Source organism: Danio rerio, chromosome 4 (genome assembly GCF_049306965.1).
Source record: "Danio rerio strain Tuebingen ecotype United States chromosome 4, GRCz12tu, whole genome shotgun sequence".
NCBI classification, from domain to species: domain Eukaryota; kingdom Metazoa; phylum Chordata; class Actinopteri; order Cypriniformes; family Danionidae; genus Danio; species Danio rerio.
In genome coordinates, this window is record NC_133179.1 from 34478018 (window position 1) to 34494208 (window position 16191).

At 34.4% G+C, this 16191-nt stretch overlaps 3 protein-coding genes across 4 annotated transcripts in view; all 3 read left to right on the forward strand.

The window, feature by feature from the left end:
* Positions 1-16191, forward strand: part of LOC137491238 (uncharacterized) — a 1025816-nt gene that overhangs the window by 669158 nt on the left and 340467 nt on the right. The window lies entirely within an intron of this gene.
* LOC101886704 (uncharacterized) overlaps positions 1-16191 on the forward strand; it is an 847011-nt gene that overhangs the window by 669158 nt on the left and 161662 nt on the right. The window lies entirely within an intron of this gene.
* Positions 1-16191, forward strand: part of LOC108184002 (uncharacterized) — a 43630-nt gene that overhangs the window by 1804 nt on the left and 25635 nt on the right. For both annotated transcript variants that reach the window (XM_073947272.1, XM_068220244.2), the window contains 3 exons: positions 1060-1171; positions 1924-2031; positions 3746-3850. In XM_073947272.1, the coding sequence (XP_073803373.1) occupies positions 1128-1171; positions 1924-2031; positions 3746-3850 (257 nt within the window). In that variant the 5' untranslated portion in view covers positions 1060-1127. The remainder of the gene's footprint in view (positions 1-1059; positions 1172-1923; positions 2032-3745; positions 3851-16191) is intronic.

Consider the following 16191-nt stretch of genomic DNA (forward strand, 5'->3'; position numbering starts at 1 on the left):
GACTGTATGTACACTAGCAGTGGAATTTACTGCTATGTGAAGGGATGCCACCTGAAATCTTGCCTAGGGCGCCAAATTGGTTGGATAGAGGTAAAGTTGGTTTTATATTTACACATTCGTTCATTTAGCAGTCTATATATTGTTTACCATGTTACTTTAAATATTCGATTGGAATTAGCATGCAAGTATGACTTGAAAACAGCATTAACACTGTTTATTTGACTTTGAACATGTTGTACTTTGATAGTCATTGGCTGCTATTATGATTTCCCTATTTAGAATTTGCAATGAATACTTTTCTGAAATGATATTATTAAGGGGAATGTCTGAATATCAGAATATAAAACCAACTTTACCTCTATATTGGTTGGAGCCGGGCCTGCTGGTAACGTTTCAATACTAACTAACTATTAACTAAGCAAATAAATAAATAAAATAATAAGTTAATAGCTGTCTAAAGCAGAAGTTATCGTGACAGAAAAATACATATTAAATGATCAAATCTGAAATATCTGAGGTGTCAGATGAGACTGAGGTAAAGTTGGTTTTAAATTCGCACATTCGTTCAATGACAACTTGTGACACGCTCCCTATAGTGTTTACCATGATACTTTGAATATTTGGTATGAAATCAGATGTGAATATGATTCTAAAACAACCTTAGCACCATTTATTTGACTAAACTTATAGCTTATACGATTTCACAATTTAGCAAAGAATACTTCTTAGTCAAGGAGAAAGTCTGAATGTGTAAATATAAAACCAGCTTTACCTCAATACAGATCAGGGGTGAAACCAACTGCATTAATGTTAATCTTAATCATTATATATATATATATATATATATATATATATATATATATATATATATATATATATCTGATGTGAAATGGCTGAAAGTCAGTTTGTGCTATCCCTCATCATGTGGTCTGTTTCAGTAAGGTGTTGTTAGTGTTCTCCCTCATCATGTAGTGTGTTTGAGTGCAGTGTTGTTAGTGAAGTGAGCATTGATTGCTATAAAGTGTGCTGTTCTTCATCTCAGTATATTGTCATCTTCAGGTGATGGTCAGCGGCTGACTGTTTCCTCAAAGCTCTGCTAATGTCTGCATTGGTGTTTTAGCTGCAGTATGGCAGAGGAGCGAGTAAAGGACTCTCTCTCAGAGAAACACAGGTATTGACTCTGTTTTTACACCATTATTTCAACACTTTCTCTGAAGAACAAAGACCAACAACAATGCACTTATTTGTGTTGCTATTGCCTGATCACATGATGGACAAAGCTTCAGTTTACAGCTTCAGCAAATGTGTTTAGATCATTCTAGAGTACAGACAGCTTTACCAGAGCTCAATGTGTGTTAATGTGTAGGGCCAGACGGAATCTGCAAGCGTTTTTTGCTATTTCTGCTGAGAATTTTGGTAAAAAATCTGTGGATTTCTGCAGAATGATTTTGGGAGTATAATGACTAAAACTTTAATATGTGAAATAAAAAAATATCTTTTAAACTTTTATTTAATGTTCAAAATGCAAATCCAATAAGATTCACTTTATTTGGTAAACAAAGCAAGTGTCTCGTATAATATCTCTACTAAAAGACTGAAAATATGACTGTACAAACTGCATTGTGCATAAATCAGATGAACATTTTCATATTAGTCAATAATATTACTTTAATTAATAAAAAACTGAATAATTACAGATTTACACACATTTACTCAAGTAAATATACAGAATTAATAATTCTGCGTGCACAGATTCCGTGTGGGCCTAGTCATGTGTCTGTTTACCCATGATATCTGTGTAGCAGACCTGAGCAGACAGACTTTCAGCCAACAATTAGTTTGTGCTGAATTAAACTACACAAACTCATTAAACTCTTAAAGTTTGTCCTGCAGTTTATTCCTCTGGTGTGTTTGTGTGTTCAGTGTGAGATCAGGATCATGTGTGTCCAGCTCTGTGTCTCTGAAGAGTGACCGGTCTAAAGAAGAACATCTACCAAACTTCAGAGAGAAAACACCACCATCTGCACAAAGGTATGAATGATTTATTTTATTTTTTAATCACGTGTCAGTCACTCTTCTAAAATCACATTTTTTTAACAATAAATAAAGTACCACAAATTCATAAAACTATTATTATCACCCCTTAGACCAGGGATGGGCAAACTTGATCCTCGAGGGCTGGTGTCCCTGCAGAGTTTTGTTTCAAAACTAGTCAAACACACCTGAACAAACTAATCAGTGTCTTCAAGATCACTTGAACTCTATAGGGAGGTCTGTTTGAATAGGGTTGGAGCTAAACTATGCAGGACACTGGCCCTTCTGGATCAAGTTTGCCCTAACCTGCCTTAGACAGTTTGTAAGGTAAATAATATAGATTTTTTTATGCTAATGCATTAGCCTAATGAAACTGATCTTACACTAAAACCCCCGTTAACCAGGTTTCGAACTATTTATAGACCTATTTAAGACCTTTTTAATATAGACTAATATTAATATAATGACAAATGGCACCAAAACTTCAATTGTTGCTTTATTAAACTATAAAGAAAAATAAAACAAAATACAAGCAAACTTTATTGTTATTTTTAGACATCTAAACCGTGAACATTAATTTCTAGTTCATAAGAAATAACCTTCTTGAAATACACAAGTGGCTCTGGTAGTGCAGCTCATCCTGGATGGCACTTGATGTGAACTGTGAATTATATCGATCCTACCATCAATAACATTATGCTGCCTGCAACATCTTCCAGCATGACTGGTGTGATGTGAGGTGGCATTTCTGATGCAGATGCAGCGTTTGCCAGAGGTAGCCTGACTACCATTAGGTACCGAGATGAGATCCACATACCCTTTGTAAGACCATATACCTGTGCTGTCGGGCTCCTCCTAAAGCAAGACAACACTAGACTTCATGTGGATGGAGTGTTATCGGTTCTTGCAAGACTAAAGCATTGATTCAATGGACTGGCCTGCTTGTACCCGAGACTCTGAATTTAATTGAGCACATCTGGGACATCAAATCTCGTTCCATCCACCAAAGCCACTTTGAACCACAGACTGTGCAGGATTTGGCAGATGCTTTAGTCCAGGTCTGGGAGGAGATCCCTCAGGAGATCATCCACCACCTAATCAGGAGGATGCCCAGAAATTGTAGGCATGTGGAGGCCACGCACTCTACTGAGCCCCAAGGACACTGCATCAAAGTTAGATCAGCCTGTAGTGTGTTTTTCCTCTTCAATTTTGAGTGTGAATCCAAATCCAGACCTCAATGGGTTAAGAAATAGGATTTACATTGATAATTTTTATGCGATTTTGTTTTCAGCGCATTCAGCTATGTAAAGAACAAAGTATTTAATAAGAATAATTCATTCCTTCAGACCTAGGATGTTATTTTAGTGAGCAATGTATTACTGCAATGACAAAAGACGTACTTTTTTGTTTGTTAAACTATAGAACAAATAAAAACACACAGGCTTTTTTAGTTATAATTTTTTTGACATCCAAAAAGTAAAATTCGGCATGATTAGGGACATTTATGAGCAAATAATAAACATTAAGAGTTGTACAAGTAATGCTTCTTTAACTACAGTGAACACTTAAACTAATCTAACACACATTCAGCTGCTATAGGAAGAGGCAACACAAGTGAAGAATAAAGGTTTAACCTTAGCTTATTGAGCTCACAGGAAATTATGAATGATTGCAGCAGATTATGATACTCCTTTTCCTCTGGTGTGTTCAGTGTGAGATCAGGATCATGTGTGTCCAGCTCTGTGTCTCTGAAGAGTGACTGGTCTAAAAGGGATCCACCAAATTTCAGAGAGAAAACACCATCATCTGCCAAAAGGTATTTTGTGTTTTACATTATTGCTCACACATGGACCATTTTGAATATTTTATATGAACCAACAATTCAGTAAAGAGAGTCATTCCTGAATGAATCAGTTGTTTGAGTAAATCAAATGAATCAATGACTTTGGCGACTCATTTACAGACTCCTGTGGGCAGATTTAGTTTCTTATGCAGAGAATCTTTCAGTAAATTATAATATATATATATACAAAAGTTCTGCCTGGTTCTTAAATCTGATTGGCTGATAGCCGTGTGAAATTCTGCAATAACAGCACTGGTCCAGCTTCACCCTTCTGTATTACTCCACCCACATACAGTAACAAGCAGAGGACCATCTACAGTGCTGATAAAGCTGATCAAATCAGTATTAAACTGGTAAGCATACCTGCCAACACTCCCAATTTTCAGACCAATCTCCCGCAACCCTCCCGTTTGTTTTTCTACCAGAAAACTCCTGTAATTTCACCCCACTCTGGTACAGTCTGTAACACCCCCAGGTCTTTAACTTTGGTACAGTATCCGATCGCAGCGGCCACACAAAACCCGGTGCATGATACAGTTACTAACACCACAGTATGGTTACTTTCCTATCCCAGTTCTCAACAGTGTTATTCAGAGACCTCAACTCAACCCTGTTGTATAAACGCAATATCACACTCACAACAGTGTGATATGGCTGTAAATCAGCACTGGTGGACACTAACGCACGCCTTCCACTAGTGCTGATATACAGCCATATCACACTGCTATGAGTGTAAAATCGCTTATATATATATATATATATATATATATATATATATATATATATATATATATATATATATATATATATATATATATATATATATATATATATGTATATATATACACAGATGAAGTCAGACTTATTAGCCCCCCTAAATTATTAGGACCCCTGCTAATTTTTTCCCCCAATGTCTGTTTAACAGAGGGAAGATTGCTTCAGCACATTTCTAATCATAATAGTTTTAATTACTCATTTCTAATCACTGATCTATTTTATCTTTGCCATGATGACAGTAGGGCGAAGCAGTGGCGCAGTAGGTAGTGCTGTCACCTCACAGCAAGAAGGTCGCTGGGTCGCTGGTTTAAGCCTCGGCTCAGTTGGCGTTTCTGTGTGGAGTTTGCAGGTTCTCCCTGCGTTCTCGTGGCTTTCCTTCGGGTGCTCCGGTTTCCCCCACAGTCCAAAGACATGCGGTGCAGGTGAATTGGGTAGGCTAAATTGTCCGTAGTGTTTAATGTGTGTGAATGTGTGTGTGGATGTTTTCCGAAAATAGGTTGCGGCTGAAAGGGCATCCGCTGCGTAAAAAACTTGCTGGATAAGTTGGCGGTTCATTCCGCTGTGGCAACCCCAGAGTAATAAAGGGACTAAGCCGACAAGAAAATGAATGAATGAATGAAAGAATGATGACATTAAATAATATTAGACTAGATATTTTTCAAGACACTTCTGTACAGCTTAAAATGACATTTAAAGGCTGAACTGGGTTTATTAGGTTAACTAGGCAGGTTAGGAGTTAGTAGGCCCACACGGAATCTGCGCCACGCAGATTTCTGCATATTTTTAGCCCATCATTATTTCTGTTTATTTACTTGAGTTAATGTGTATATCTAAATTTATTCAGTTTTTATACTGTAATTTATTACTTTTTATTTCATATATTAAGGTTTTAGTTATGATACTCTGATGGATACTCCCAAAATAATTTCGCAGAAATCTGCAGATTTTTACCAAAATTCTCAGCAGAAATAGCAGAAAACGTCCGCAGATTCCGTCTGGCCCTGGTAATTAGGCAAGTTATTGTATAATGATGGTTTGTTCTGTTAACTATTGAAAAAAAAAATGCTTAAAGGGGCTAATAATTTTGTCCCGAAAATGTTTTTTAAAAAATTAATAACTGACTTCATTGCATTTCATTAAAAGAAATAAGACTTTCTCTAAAAAAAAAAATATTATCAGACATACAGTGAAAATTTCCTTGCTCTGTTAAAAATCATTTGGGAAATATTTAAAATAGAAAAAAAAATCAAAGGGGGCTAATAATTCTGACTTCAACTGTATATATATATATATATATATATATATATATATATATATATATATATATATATATATATATATATATATATTTAGTGATGCTGCGATTGATTGGCCGCTGATCACAATATTGGCTAAAAATAGCTTGATCAGCTAACCCCAAAAGTGCTGATCAAAAAAGCCAATCACTTGTCGTAAATTACTCACACGACTTTTTCAGATAAACAACAGCAGAGCGGAGCTTACCAGTTGCAACATGAGTTCCCCCGTCTTTTTTAAAGTGTCCAATAAAGGCATAAAGCACTGCCATGCTTCTTGCTGATTAGGTTCACATGATATTGACTTTCCTACAGTGCAGTGACTAGTATGCCCCATAGGTGGCAGCACAACAGCTGGCAAAAAGCAGGCCAAAAATAATACAAAATAAAATAAATTAAATACATTACTATCTTTCTATTTAGCGCTCAGACACTGCTAGTACTTATTCATTAAATAGTACTTATATAGTTTTTATTTATTTATTAGATACTAGTACTTAATCATTAAGTATAGTACTTATTAAATATATAGTTTTATTTATTAGATACTAGTACTTATTCATTAAGTATAGTACTTATTAAATATATAGTTTTTATCTATTAGATACTAGTACTTATTCATTAAGTAGTACTTATTAATATATAGTTTTTATTTATTAGATACTAGTACTAATTTTAGTAGTGACAAGTAACTATTCTGTTGTTAATAGTTAAAATTTTTTTCCATTGATTTCTATGGGATCTGTCATTGAGATATCAACTGTTCAGTTTTGACTAGTATGTATTCCAACTGGGACTAGTACATATTTTATGTACTGCTAGTTATTCATTAACTACTGGTAATTAATAATTAGATACAAGTACCTAATTAATAGATACTGGTGCTCAAGTATTAGATACTAGTACTTATTCATTAGGCACTAGTACTTAATCATTAGATATTAGTATCTATTTTATGCACTAGTACTTATATGTCAATCATACTAAAAACTAAAATAATCTGTGACAGAAGTTCACTCAAAAGTAACAGTTCTTTCTGCCTTTAATTACTAACACTCCCATCATTGATACTACTTTCAGAACAAAAATGTAGATATTTTACCATATGAAAATGCAATGAAATTATGAAAACTGTGAAATTAAAGCAATAGTGCAGAGATCTGGTCCCCGCGTCAGGTCAGGGTGCACTAGTAGCCTTTAAAACGCACACGTGGAGCCACACTAAACTCACACAGGAAAGGACATTCATTTCATTCGTTTTATTTACTAATTCTTTCAATACAGCTCTCTTGATTTCTAAAGGGGAAAAATTGCAAAAGAAATTTGTCTTTAAATTAGTTTTAGCAAAGACGCAACTACATTTTCACATTTGTTTTTCAGTTAGGGATTAGGTCTAGAGTAACCTAATAAAAATGTTTTGTTGGACACTGCACACTAGTCTACACTATAATCAATATTATAATTTATTATATTCATTATTATTAAAACGAAACAATACAATTGATAATGTTGTGGAAAGTTGCGCTGGATCTCGACAAACATCTTCTAAGTTTCAAAAAAGAGGCTGAGGTCTTCGAAGTTCTCAAGTTGAAGCAGTTTATTGTTACAGCAGAGTTGGTCGATCGATCTCTCTCCTACCAATGTTCAAAAACCCACAGTTTATATACAGTTTTTTCCCATAGTCATCCTGACATGTCGTATAGCATCACGCGATTTCCCGGCTCCAATAGTATCCTAGCTTTTTAATTAATGGCTGTATGTTTTTCTGTTTTTACATATCTTAAGGTCATATAGCATGTGCTTAAAATCATGTGTTTGCACATGATCATGTTGTTTCCATACTTTCTAAATGATTCTCCTTATGTATGCTATTTTGTCAAGGGTTGTTTTTGTCTTGGTCAGTACATACTTTTGTCTAAATGTATTGCATACGCTCTATCTGAATGTTCTCATTTAGGCACATGACGTGCTGTGCTTCAATTGTGAGGCCCTCAATTATAAGGCCCTGTATGCCTGTGTGTGTTTTCGTCAATTATAAGGCCCTGCATGTCTGTGTGTTATTCTCTGCATCACTTGAATGTATTTCTATATGTTTTAACAGTGTATTTCTATATTTTAATAGTGGCAGATTATATAGTGATAGCATAATAAAAGTTCCTCTATATGCATCAGAAATTCTCCTATAATAACAACCAAAACCCTTTTTAATGTTTGCTTTCATTTTGACATTGCTAACAATAAGAAACATCCCAGCAGCAGTCTCAAGTTAGGACACTTAAAAATGCCTTTTGAGTCTAAAGATGACCAGCCTGCGAAGTCAAGTTTACAGTGTCATAAATGAAATGTGTATAGTGTATGAGTGAAGGAAATTTGCCGCATCAACCTCTCATATGCACTGCGTATAGGCTGAATGCTAATCTTTAAAAATATATATTCAATACAAAACTTTATACATTTATGTTTTTTGAAATAAAACGGAAAGAAATCAGGAAAGAAAATATAATTTAAACCACTGGTCTGGCGCTGATACTTTATTGTTTGTAGCGAGAAGAGAAAAAAAAAAGCAGATGAAAACCTGCCTGGGGAGACGACATGGATTATCTGTTCTTCAAAAAAGATCGTAGACATGACATTGTGAAGGCGTTTATCATAACGCAGTTCGAATTTATGATCATTAATATTAACTAATATTTATTGCATATTATTAACTCTTCTCTATCTAGACTTGTTCTTGTCGGCACAATAGTTTTATTGTATGTGTAAATCCGATTATGAAGAATGATTTTGTTATATTTATATATATATATATATAATGATATTTATCTATTTATTTTTTTTAAGTAGAGAGAACATATTCACGGGCAAAAAAAGTTTCCTCCCGTACCACCAAGAAATAAAGTAGCCTACCTAAGTTAATTGACCTTTTACATAAAAATTAAGGAATAACTTATAACTTAATTAAATATTAATTAATAAAACATTCGTATAAACGTACATGTTTTTTTTTTTTAACTTTCATTAATAAAACAACACAAAACTGCTTAAAAATATTGTAGTTAAATATCAAATAACTTTAACTGCTTGAAACCGTATAATAATAATTAATTGTTACATATTTAAGTACTTAACAAATAGCCTGAATGGCACTTTACTAATCCGTAATAGTATAAATAGCAATAATTATAAGAAGTGCAAAAAGAGCCTGCTAGTGACAATATAAGTCAGATGTTTAAAAAACCAGCGTAGGTTCTGTCCATCTTTTGTTTTCTATTCATATTTTAAATTCTTTGGCAGAAAAACTAACATGTTGACTTTGTCCAGTTTAAGTGAAGACCTAAGTGGGATTATAATAGCCGCTTTTCCACTATCGTGCTGAATCGTTCTTTAAACAGAACTGTTCCATTCCGTGCCAAACCGGGCCAGACAGCACGGATACGGTTTCATTTTCCACTGTCGTGCTGCGACAAAGCTCTTTAAAACATTACACAAAACGCATCAGTAGTTGCCTTGGTAACGCAATGTAAACGGCTCCCTTTGTTCAATTAAAGTTAAATAAGAGCCGAAACTATTTATTTATTTATTTTTCATAAAAGCAAAAGCATGTGACTAAACACTGTTATGCCGCTCTATCAAATAGGGGTGCTAAATGTGCACCCTTATTTATTTATATGTTGCGCAGCTCTGGCTAAATTTTATTTGGAGGGAAAATTACCAAAATGTAACGTGATGATTAAAAATAATTGGAGGGGAAATAAATAATATTTAAAATCTCTGAACATAACAGAAAAAAAACAATGATAAGACAACAATAATAGTGCATTTGCATTATAGTGGCAAAAATATCGTTTTGGACAGGCCTTGTCAAAGGTGAGCGGGCACTTTCACTAATAAAAACAGCACATAAATTATTTCATTTTTAACAATTAATTAAATTACACTGCGTATTTATATCAAAAGTTGATAATGATATAAAATATACTACATTTTGATAGTAAAATGAAACCATTTAAGCGATGGCTGTTATTTGTTTTACTATTCAAACATTAAATAACGAATGCAGCAAGTGAAAAAAACGAATATGAAACAACACATATATTGCAGGATTTAAAGCATATAAAGCACTAAAATGCTGCTTTATTATCTTTTTATTTTGATCATTTTATTTTTATTTTTATAATTATTTTTGTCTTCATTATTAACTAACAAGCTGTAGGCGAATTATTGCTAGACGTTTTAGAAAATATTTGCGTAGCTATATTAAAGATCACCACAAAAAAAAACACAGAAACATGTTACATGCCTCATAAATGTCATATAACTTATGTATAACTGAATCATATAATTGCCTATAGCTGAAATGATGAAAATTGCTCATTTTGTTTTTATAAAACATTTGTCAAAACGTATTGATATTTTTTGAGTAAAAGCAATACTGACATTTAAGAATCCATATTCATTTAATTCATTCATTCTTTTGACTTGTTTATTAGTGCATATGCTATAATATAAATCATACAACAGTACCTTGGACAGTTACAGTGCCGCTCCGTAAAGCTTTCAAGCAATGTCTTTTGAACGGCCGACATTACAACACGAACACGCCGTCCTTCAGGTGGTCTCACCGGTATTAACAAGCTGTCCTGGCTTTGAATTAAAAAGTGCAATTATTTCCTCGTTGTTAAAAGAGTCTGCAAGTTCGTGTTCCATGGATATAATGATGTTGTTGTGGAATTTGGACATCGACGATGCAAAGCGTGATTTTATTCGCTTTATTCGATGCGCAGCAGGAAAAAAAAGTCAGCAGCACAAGTCGTTGGCATGTCTCTCCCGAATCAGAGCGAGTTTTGTGCTGTGAAATACAGCGCTGCGTGCAATAAACTCACATTCAGCAGGCGAAGTAGGTCTGTATTCAATGTAATGTAATGTAATGTAATGTAATGTGTATTTATATAGCGCATTTATTGTGTATCACTGTTAACCCTTACTGTAGATTATGGAGTAAATAACTGTAAAATTGCCAGTGTTTTGCTGTAATAAAAGGAAACAGTATTTTACTGTAAAAGGAGCAGGATTTGTATGAAATTTTGTAGTGCAAAGAATAAATTACAGTAATTTACTTTATGTACCCATTACAGATAGTTACTGTGATAATAAATGGTAAATTACTGCTCAACCATTATTACCCCATGTACTCTGATGCTTTATGTTGCTATATATATATATATATATATATATATATATATATATATATATATATATATATATATATATATATATATATATATATATATATATATATATATATATACTGTTCGGTTTTGGTATGTGTATGGTCAGTATTGAGGAGAAAGTGAGACAATGCATTGATAAGCTAAATTTCTCTGCAGCCATCTCTGTGTTTTCTTTGGTTCCTTTTATGTTTTTAACATTGAGTATCAGGAGTCAACCAATGTCAATGTCAAAGATAATTAAAAGGTAAAGATATCGACAAGATGCATTTAAAGGCAAAGATATTCACACAAAGCAACCAAATTATCACAATCATTTTTATAACTTTGTTTACTTTTCTATAATTAATCTAATTGGCCTAGTTTAGCCTATAGTTAAGCTTTAAAATTGCAATTTAAGCTGAATATTAGTATTTTGCTAAATAACTAGTAAACGTGTTATTTAAAAAATATCTTAAACAGCACGTACATACATTTTTGCAGAGACTCAATGAATTTGTTTGGAAAACTTCAAATGAAATAGGTAAACGTGGCATTAACAGTATAGTATAAAGACTTTCCTAAATAAATGTATTAATCAGGTTATTGTTTTTTTTTTTTTTTTAATTATTACTACAGGTTTGGAACAACATGAGGATCAGATTATTTATTATTATTATTATTATTTATTTATTTATTTTTATTTATTTTTTTGCTTTGGATGAAGTTTTTATATTTTTTTTGTTTTTATTCAACGATATGTGCATGATTGTGATAAATGTAGGCAATTCCTTTGAAAATATGCTATGTACCAGGGGTGTCAAACTCCTGGAGGGCCGCAGCCCAGCAGAATTTAGTTCCAGCCCTGCTTCAACACACTACCTTTAGATTTAGTTTGATCAGGGGTGTTTAATTAGTATAACTGCACTGTTACTCTGTAGATTGTGCAGTAAATAACTGTAAAAAAAAACAATGATTTAGGCATCACCACACACTTCCACAGGCTGTCTGTCTTATTCTAAACACAAAGGTGTTAGAAAGAGTTTTCAGAAAATGCTGGCCCTTTAAGGGAGCCAGGTGTTTGATTTGTTTACTGCTGAGTGTGCTCTATTCTCTGTCCATCAATTCAGATGTAGAGTCTGATATGTATTAGGCTTTAAATAAGAATCTACAATGAGTAAGTAAAATGTGTTCAAATGTTTTTAAGGGTTTCTAAAATAAGTAATAGATAAATACATCTTGAACTGTGTACTTGAAAGCTACATTGTTAGCTAGTTAACCTCTCCTCATATAACTTCTTACATTACTTTTGTTTAAGTATATGTATTTATTGGATATTGCATACTGCCATAATGTACAGATGCTAACAGTTGTATGTATCTTTCTGGCAACTAAGCCAAAATTAAATTCCATCATCTCAGTAAGGTAACATGTGCACATCATCACAGGGAATCACAAAAACATGATACACATAGCCATCCACACACAAAAGCTCCACTGTCCGGTCCCAGGTTGTGAGTTTGTTGCTAAGCATTTTTCAGAGCTGTGTTTCCACCTATGAATTTATATTAGAAACAATATAAAAGTTTGTTGTCATGAGATAATTATAACAATAAAAGATTGGATCCTTTGGTTTTTTGGTGTTGCCAACTTTATTTTTTTATTTTTTATAATTATTTTAAACTTTTTATTGAGATTTGACACAGTTTTTAATTATTTAAAACTTTATAATTTAAAATAATTATGTTGTGTTTTTTGCTGTTCATTTGCTGATCCACCTTCCTGCAGATTTCAGTTGCTATCCATATCAAACACACCTAAACCAATTAATTAGGACTTCTTCTTCTTCTTCTTTGGGTTTTACTGGCGGTTGGCAACCAGACTTATAGGTGCATTACCGCCACCGACTGGAATGGAGTATGGAACTAGTTGAATACTTTCTGAAGTGTATAAATTACACGAAGGGAGAGAAAGGGGGAGGAAATTGTGAGGGGAGGGGGAGAGAGGAAAGAAAAAAAAATAATTAGGACTTGAACACCACTTGATAATTACAGGCAGGTGTGTTTGATATGGGTAGCAACTGAAATCTGCAGGAAGGTAGATATCCAGGAACAGGATTGAGCACCCCTGCTATATACCATGGGGGTCAAACTCCAAGTTCCTGGAGAACTGCAGCGCAGCAGAGTTTAGTTCCCACCCTGCTTCAACATTACCTGTAGATTTCTAACGAGCCTTAATTAGTTTGATCAGGTGTGTTTAATTAGAGTTACAGCTTAAAGTCCCGGTCACACTGCACTTTTCTCCCTATAGACTTCCATTCATACGCATGTGAGTACTGCAGACCTGGAATGATAGCTCATGCAACAAATTTCATAATTCGCAGCATTGGAAAGTTCAATCTTGGAGAAAGCTGACATGCGAAATCACATCATGTGATTGCTTGATACCAATCAAAGATCAAAACATGACCTCTCTGGCTTGCTTTTTCAAGCTCTAATTATTTTGTTTAATTCCACTACTCGCTTTGTTTAATTCCACTTTGCAGTGCAGTATGACAGAATTTTGCATGCTCAAAGGTTAATGTGACCGCAGCCTTACTGTGCAGACCTGACAATATTTATATCTGCTGATTTCTTAATTTTGTTATACTTTTTCTGTTATTTATTTGTTAAAATAAAAAAATAAATTTGTCTGAAAAATGTTATGCCTTCTATTTTTAAATAACAGCTAAGAATACTGATTAATTTTAGTAACACTATAACTATATATGACATACTATTAATGTGTATGCAGTATAATGCTGTGATTTGTAACACTACAATACAGTAATTAACTGTACACAGTTTCCAGTTAGTTACCACTGCTGCTCTATTACAGTAATTAACTGGCAACACTGTTGCCAGCTACTCACTGTAATGGTTCGGTTACAGTAAATAACTGGCAACACTGTTGCCAGCCACTCACTGTAATGGTTCAGTTACAGTAAATAACTGGCAACACTGTTGCCAGCCACTCACTGTAATGGATCAGTTACAATAATTAACTGGCAACACTGTTGCCAGTTACTTACTGTAACCGAACTTTTACAGTGAGTGGCTGGCAACAGTGTTGCCAGTATTCTACTGTTAAAAAACCTGGTAAGGTCTAACAGTGATGGCAATACACCCAAAGCGCTTCACAATCATGAGGGGGTCTCTTCACACCCCCACCAGTGTGCAGCATCCACTTGGATGATGCGACGGCTGCCACAGGACAACAGCGCCAGTGCGCTCACCACACACCAGCTATTGGTGGAGTGGAGAGACAGTTATAGAGCCAATTCGGTGGAGAGGGGATGATTGGGAGGCCATGATCGTAAGGGCCCAAGTCAATAAAATAATAACTTTATGAATAAAATATCTTCGTTAGAATGTGATGAGTTATTCACTTCTCTGCCAGAGACTGCTCTATGGTTTTAAAACCCTTTTCAAACTGTATCGTTTAGACCTGGATCATTATTTTATATTAAATGCACTGTAGTTTATTGAGGATGTCTGATGACATTCTGCTGAGCCAGCTGTGGTAGCTTAGCAACCGAGTCGCGACGTCAACACACAGAATCTGTCAGCACAGTTCAGCACGGTTGTCTAACCGTGCCGAGAATTCCGTGCCGAGAACGGTTTGTAATCGTGCCGCGCCGTTCCAGGCTCAAGTAGAGAAACAACCGTAACCGTACCGAAGTGTTTTTAGAACGGTTTGGCACGATAGTGGAAAAGCAGCTAATGTTTCCAGCAATACACGTTCAGATGGTGTGCTTGTAGCGCAAATGCACAGATACTGTTTCTTGCTTCTGTTCCGAAATCCCACATTTCTCGGAAAGCAGGTTTCTCTACACTGCGGAGCGGCACGTTCTTAACTTACTAAATATGTTTCTCCATTTCTCATCAATGTCTTCTATTCATCACTTTCTTTTTTGCACCAGGCCATTACTGGAAATGCCTCTGCGACATCTGACTGACTAGCTGGGCGTTTGCGTTTATAAGAGTTGATTATAGGCGGCTTTTTTCCCTCGCCGCCATCTATTACGGTGACGCGGTTGTCATGGTGACCGTAACTGCCCTAATTGAATGGCCATTCCCCTGCCATTCTGTGATCGGCAATCTGCAGATCCTGATTTTGGCGATCGGTGATCGGCCGCAAAAATGCTGATAGGAGCATCTCTACTAACCAATTTTATATAACATAAATATTTAACAGAATATGCATCAATTACCAATAATAAAAGTGAGAGGAACAGTTTTATGTAGTATTTGCCTTGTTTTAGGGACTAAACTTGCCTAAAAACAGTCAAAACAGCAGCGTGAGAGAAGTTGTTGTTTCTTTCAGGTGGTGTCGTCGTGTCATGTCGTTTCCCATAGCAACAGTGTTGGAATGAGACGCGCTCGCACGCACAGCGAAGTCATGCAGTATTTACATAAATAAACATGATCACTCCATAAACAATTTAAATAATAACCTTTTAAATTAAATCTTGAATTTAAAATGCATTTAGCGGTTTTATATACGCTATTATTTTTACGATGAGCTTATAAATTGTTTTAAACTGTTACAAAGCAAAGTCACACTTTATTTGTGCCTCAGATTCACTGTCAAAAACAAATAAGCACTAAATATAAATGCTTGTATATAAAATAAAGATGTCACTCTGTAAAAAGGTATTTATTTTAATTTAACAGCCGAAATGCAGAACAGACTTTGATTTTAACTTACACTGGGAAAAATGCTTTAGAAAAAGCCACAATAAAAAAGCAAACCAGTTTACAGCAGGAAAAAATGTTTTCATTATTAAAAAACATAACAATGATAACAAAACTTTTTTTATATTATAATGAATTGAAATTATATGTTGTAGATATTTTGGTCAGTTTTAATGCATTAATGCAGGCAATTTAAAGCTGGACCGACTGACGCAATAGACATGATGTATGTCGCGTTTGTTTCATTTATTATGCACGCGAAAACTTACGTGTAAACCAACTATGTTGCCGGATTCTTT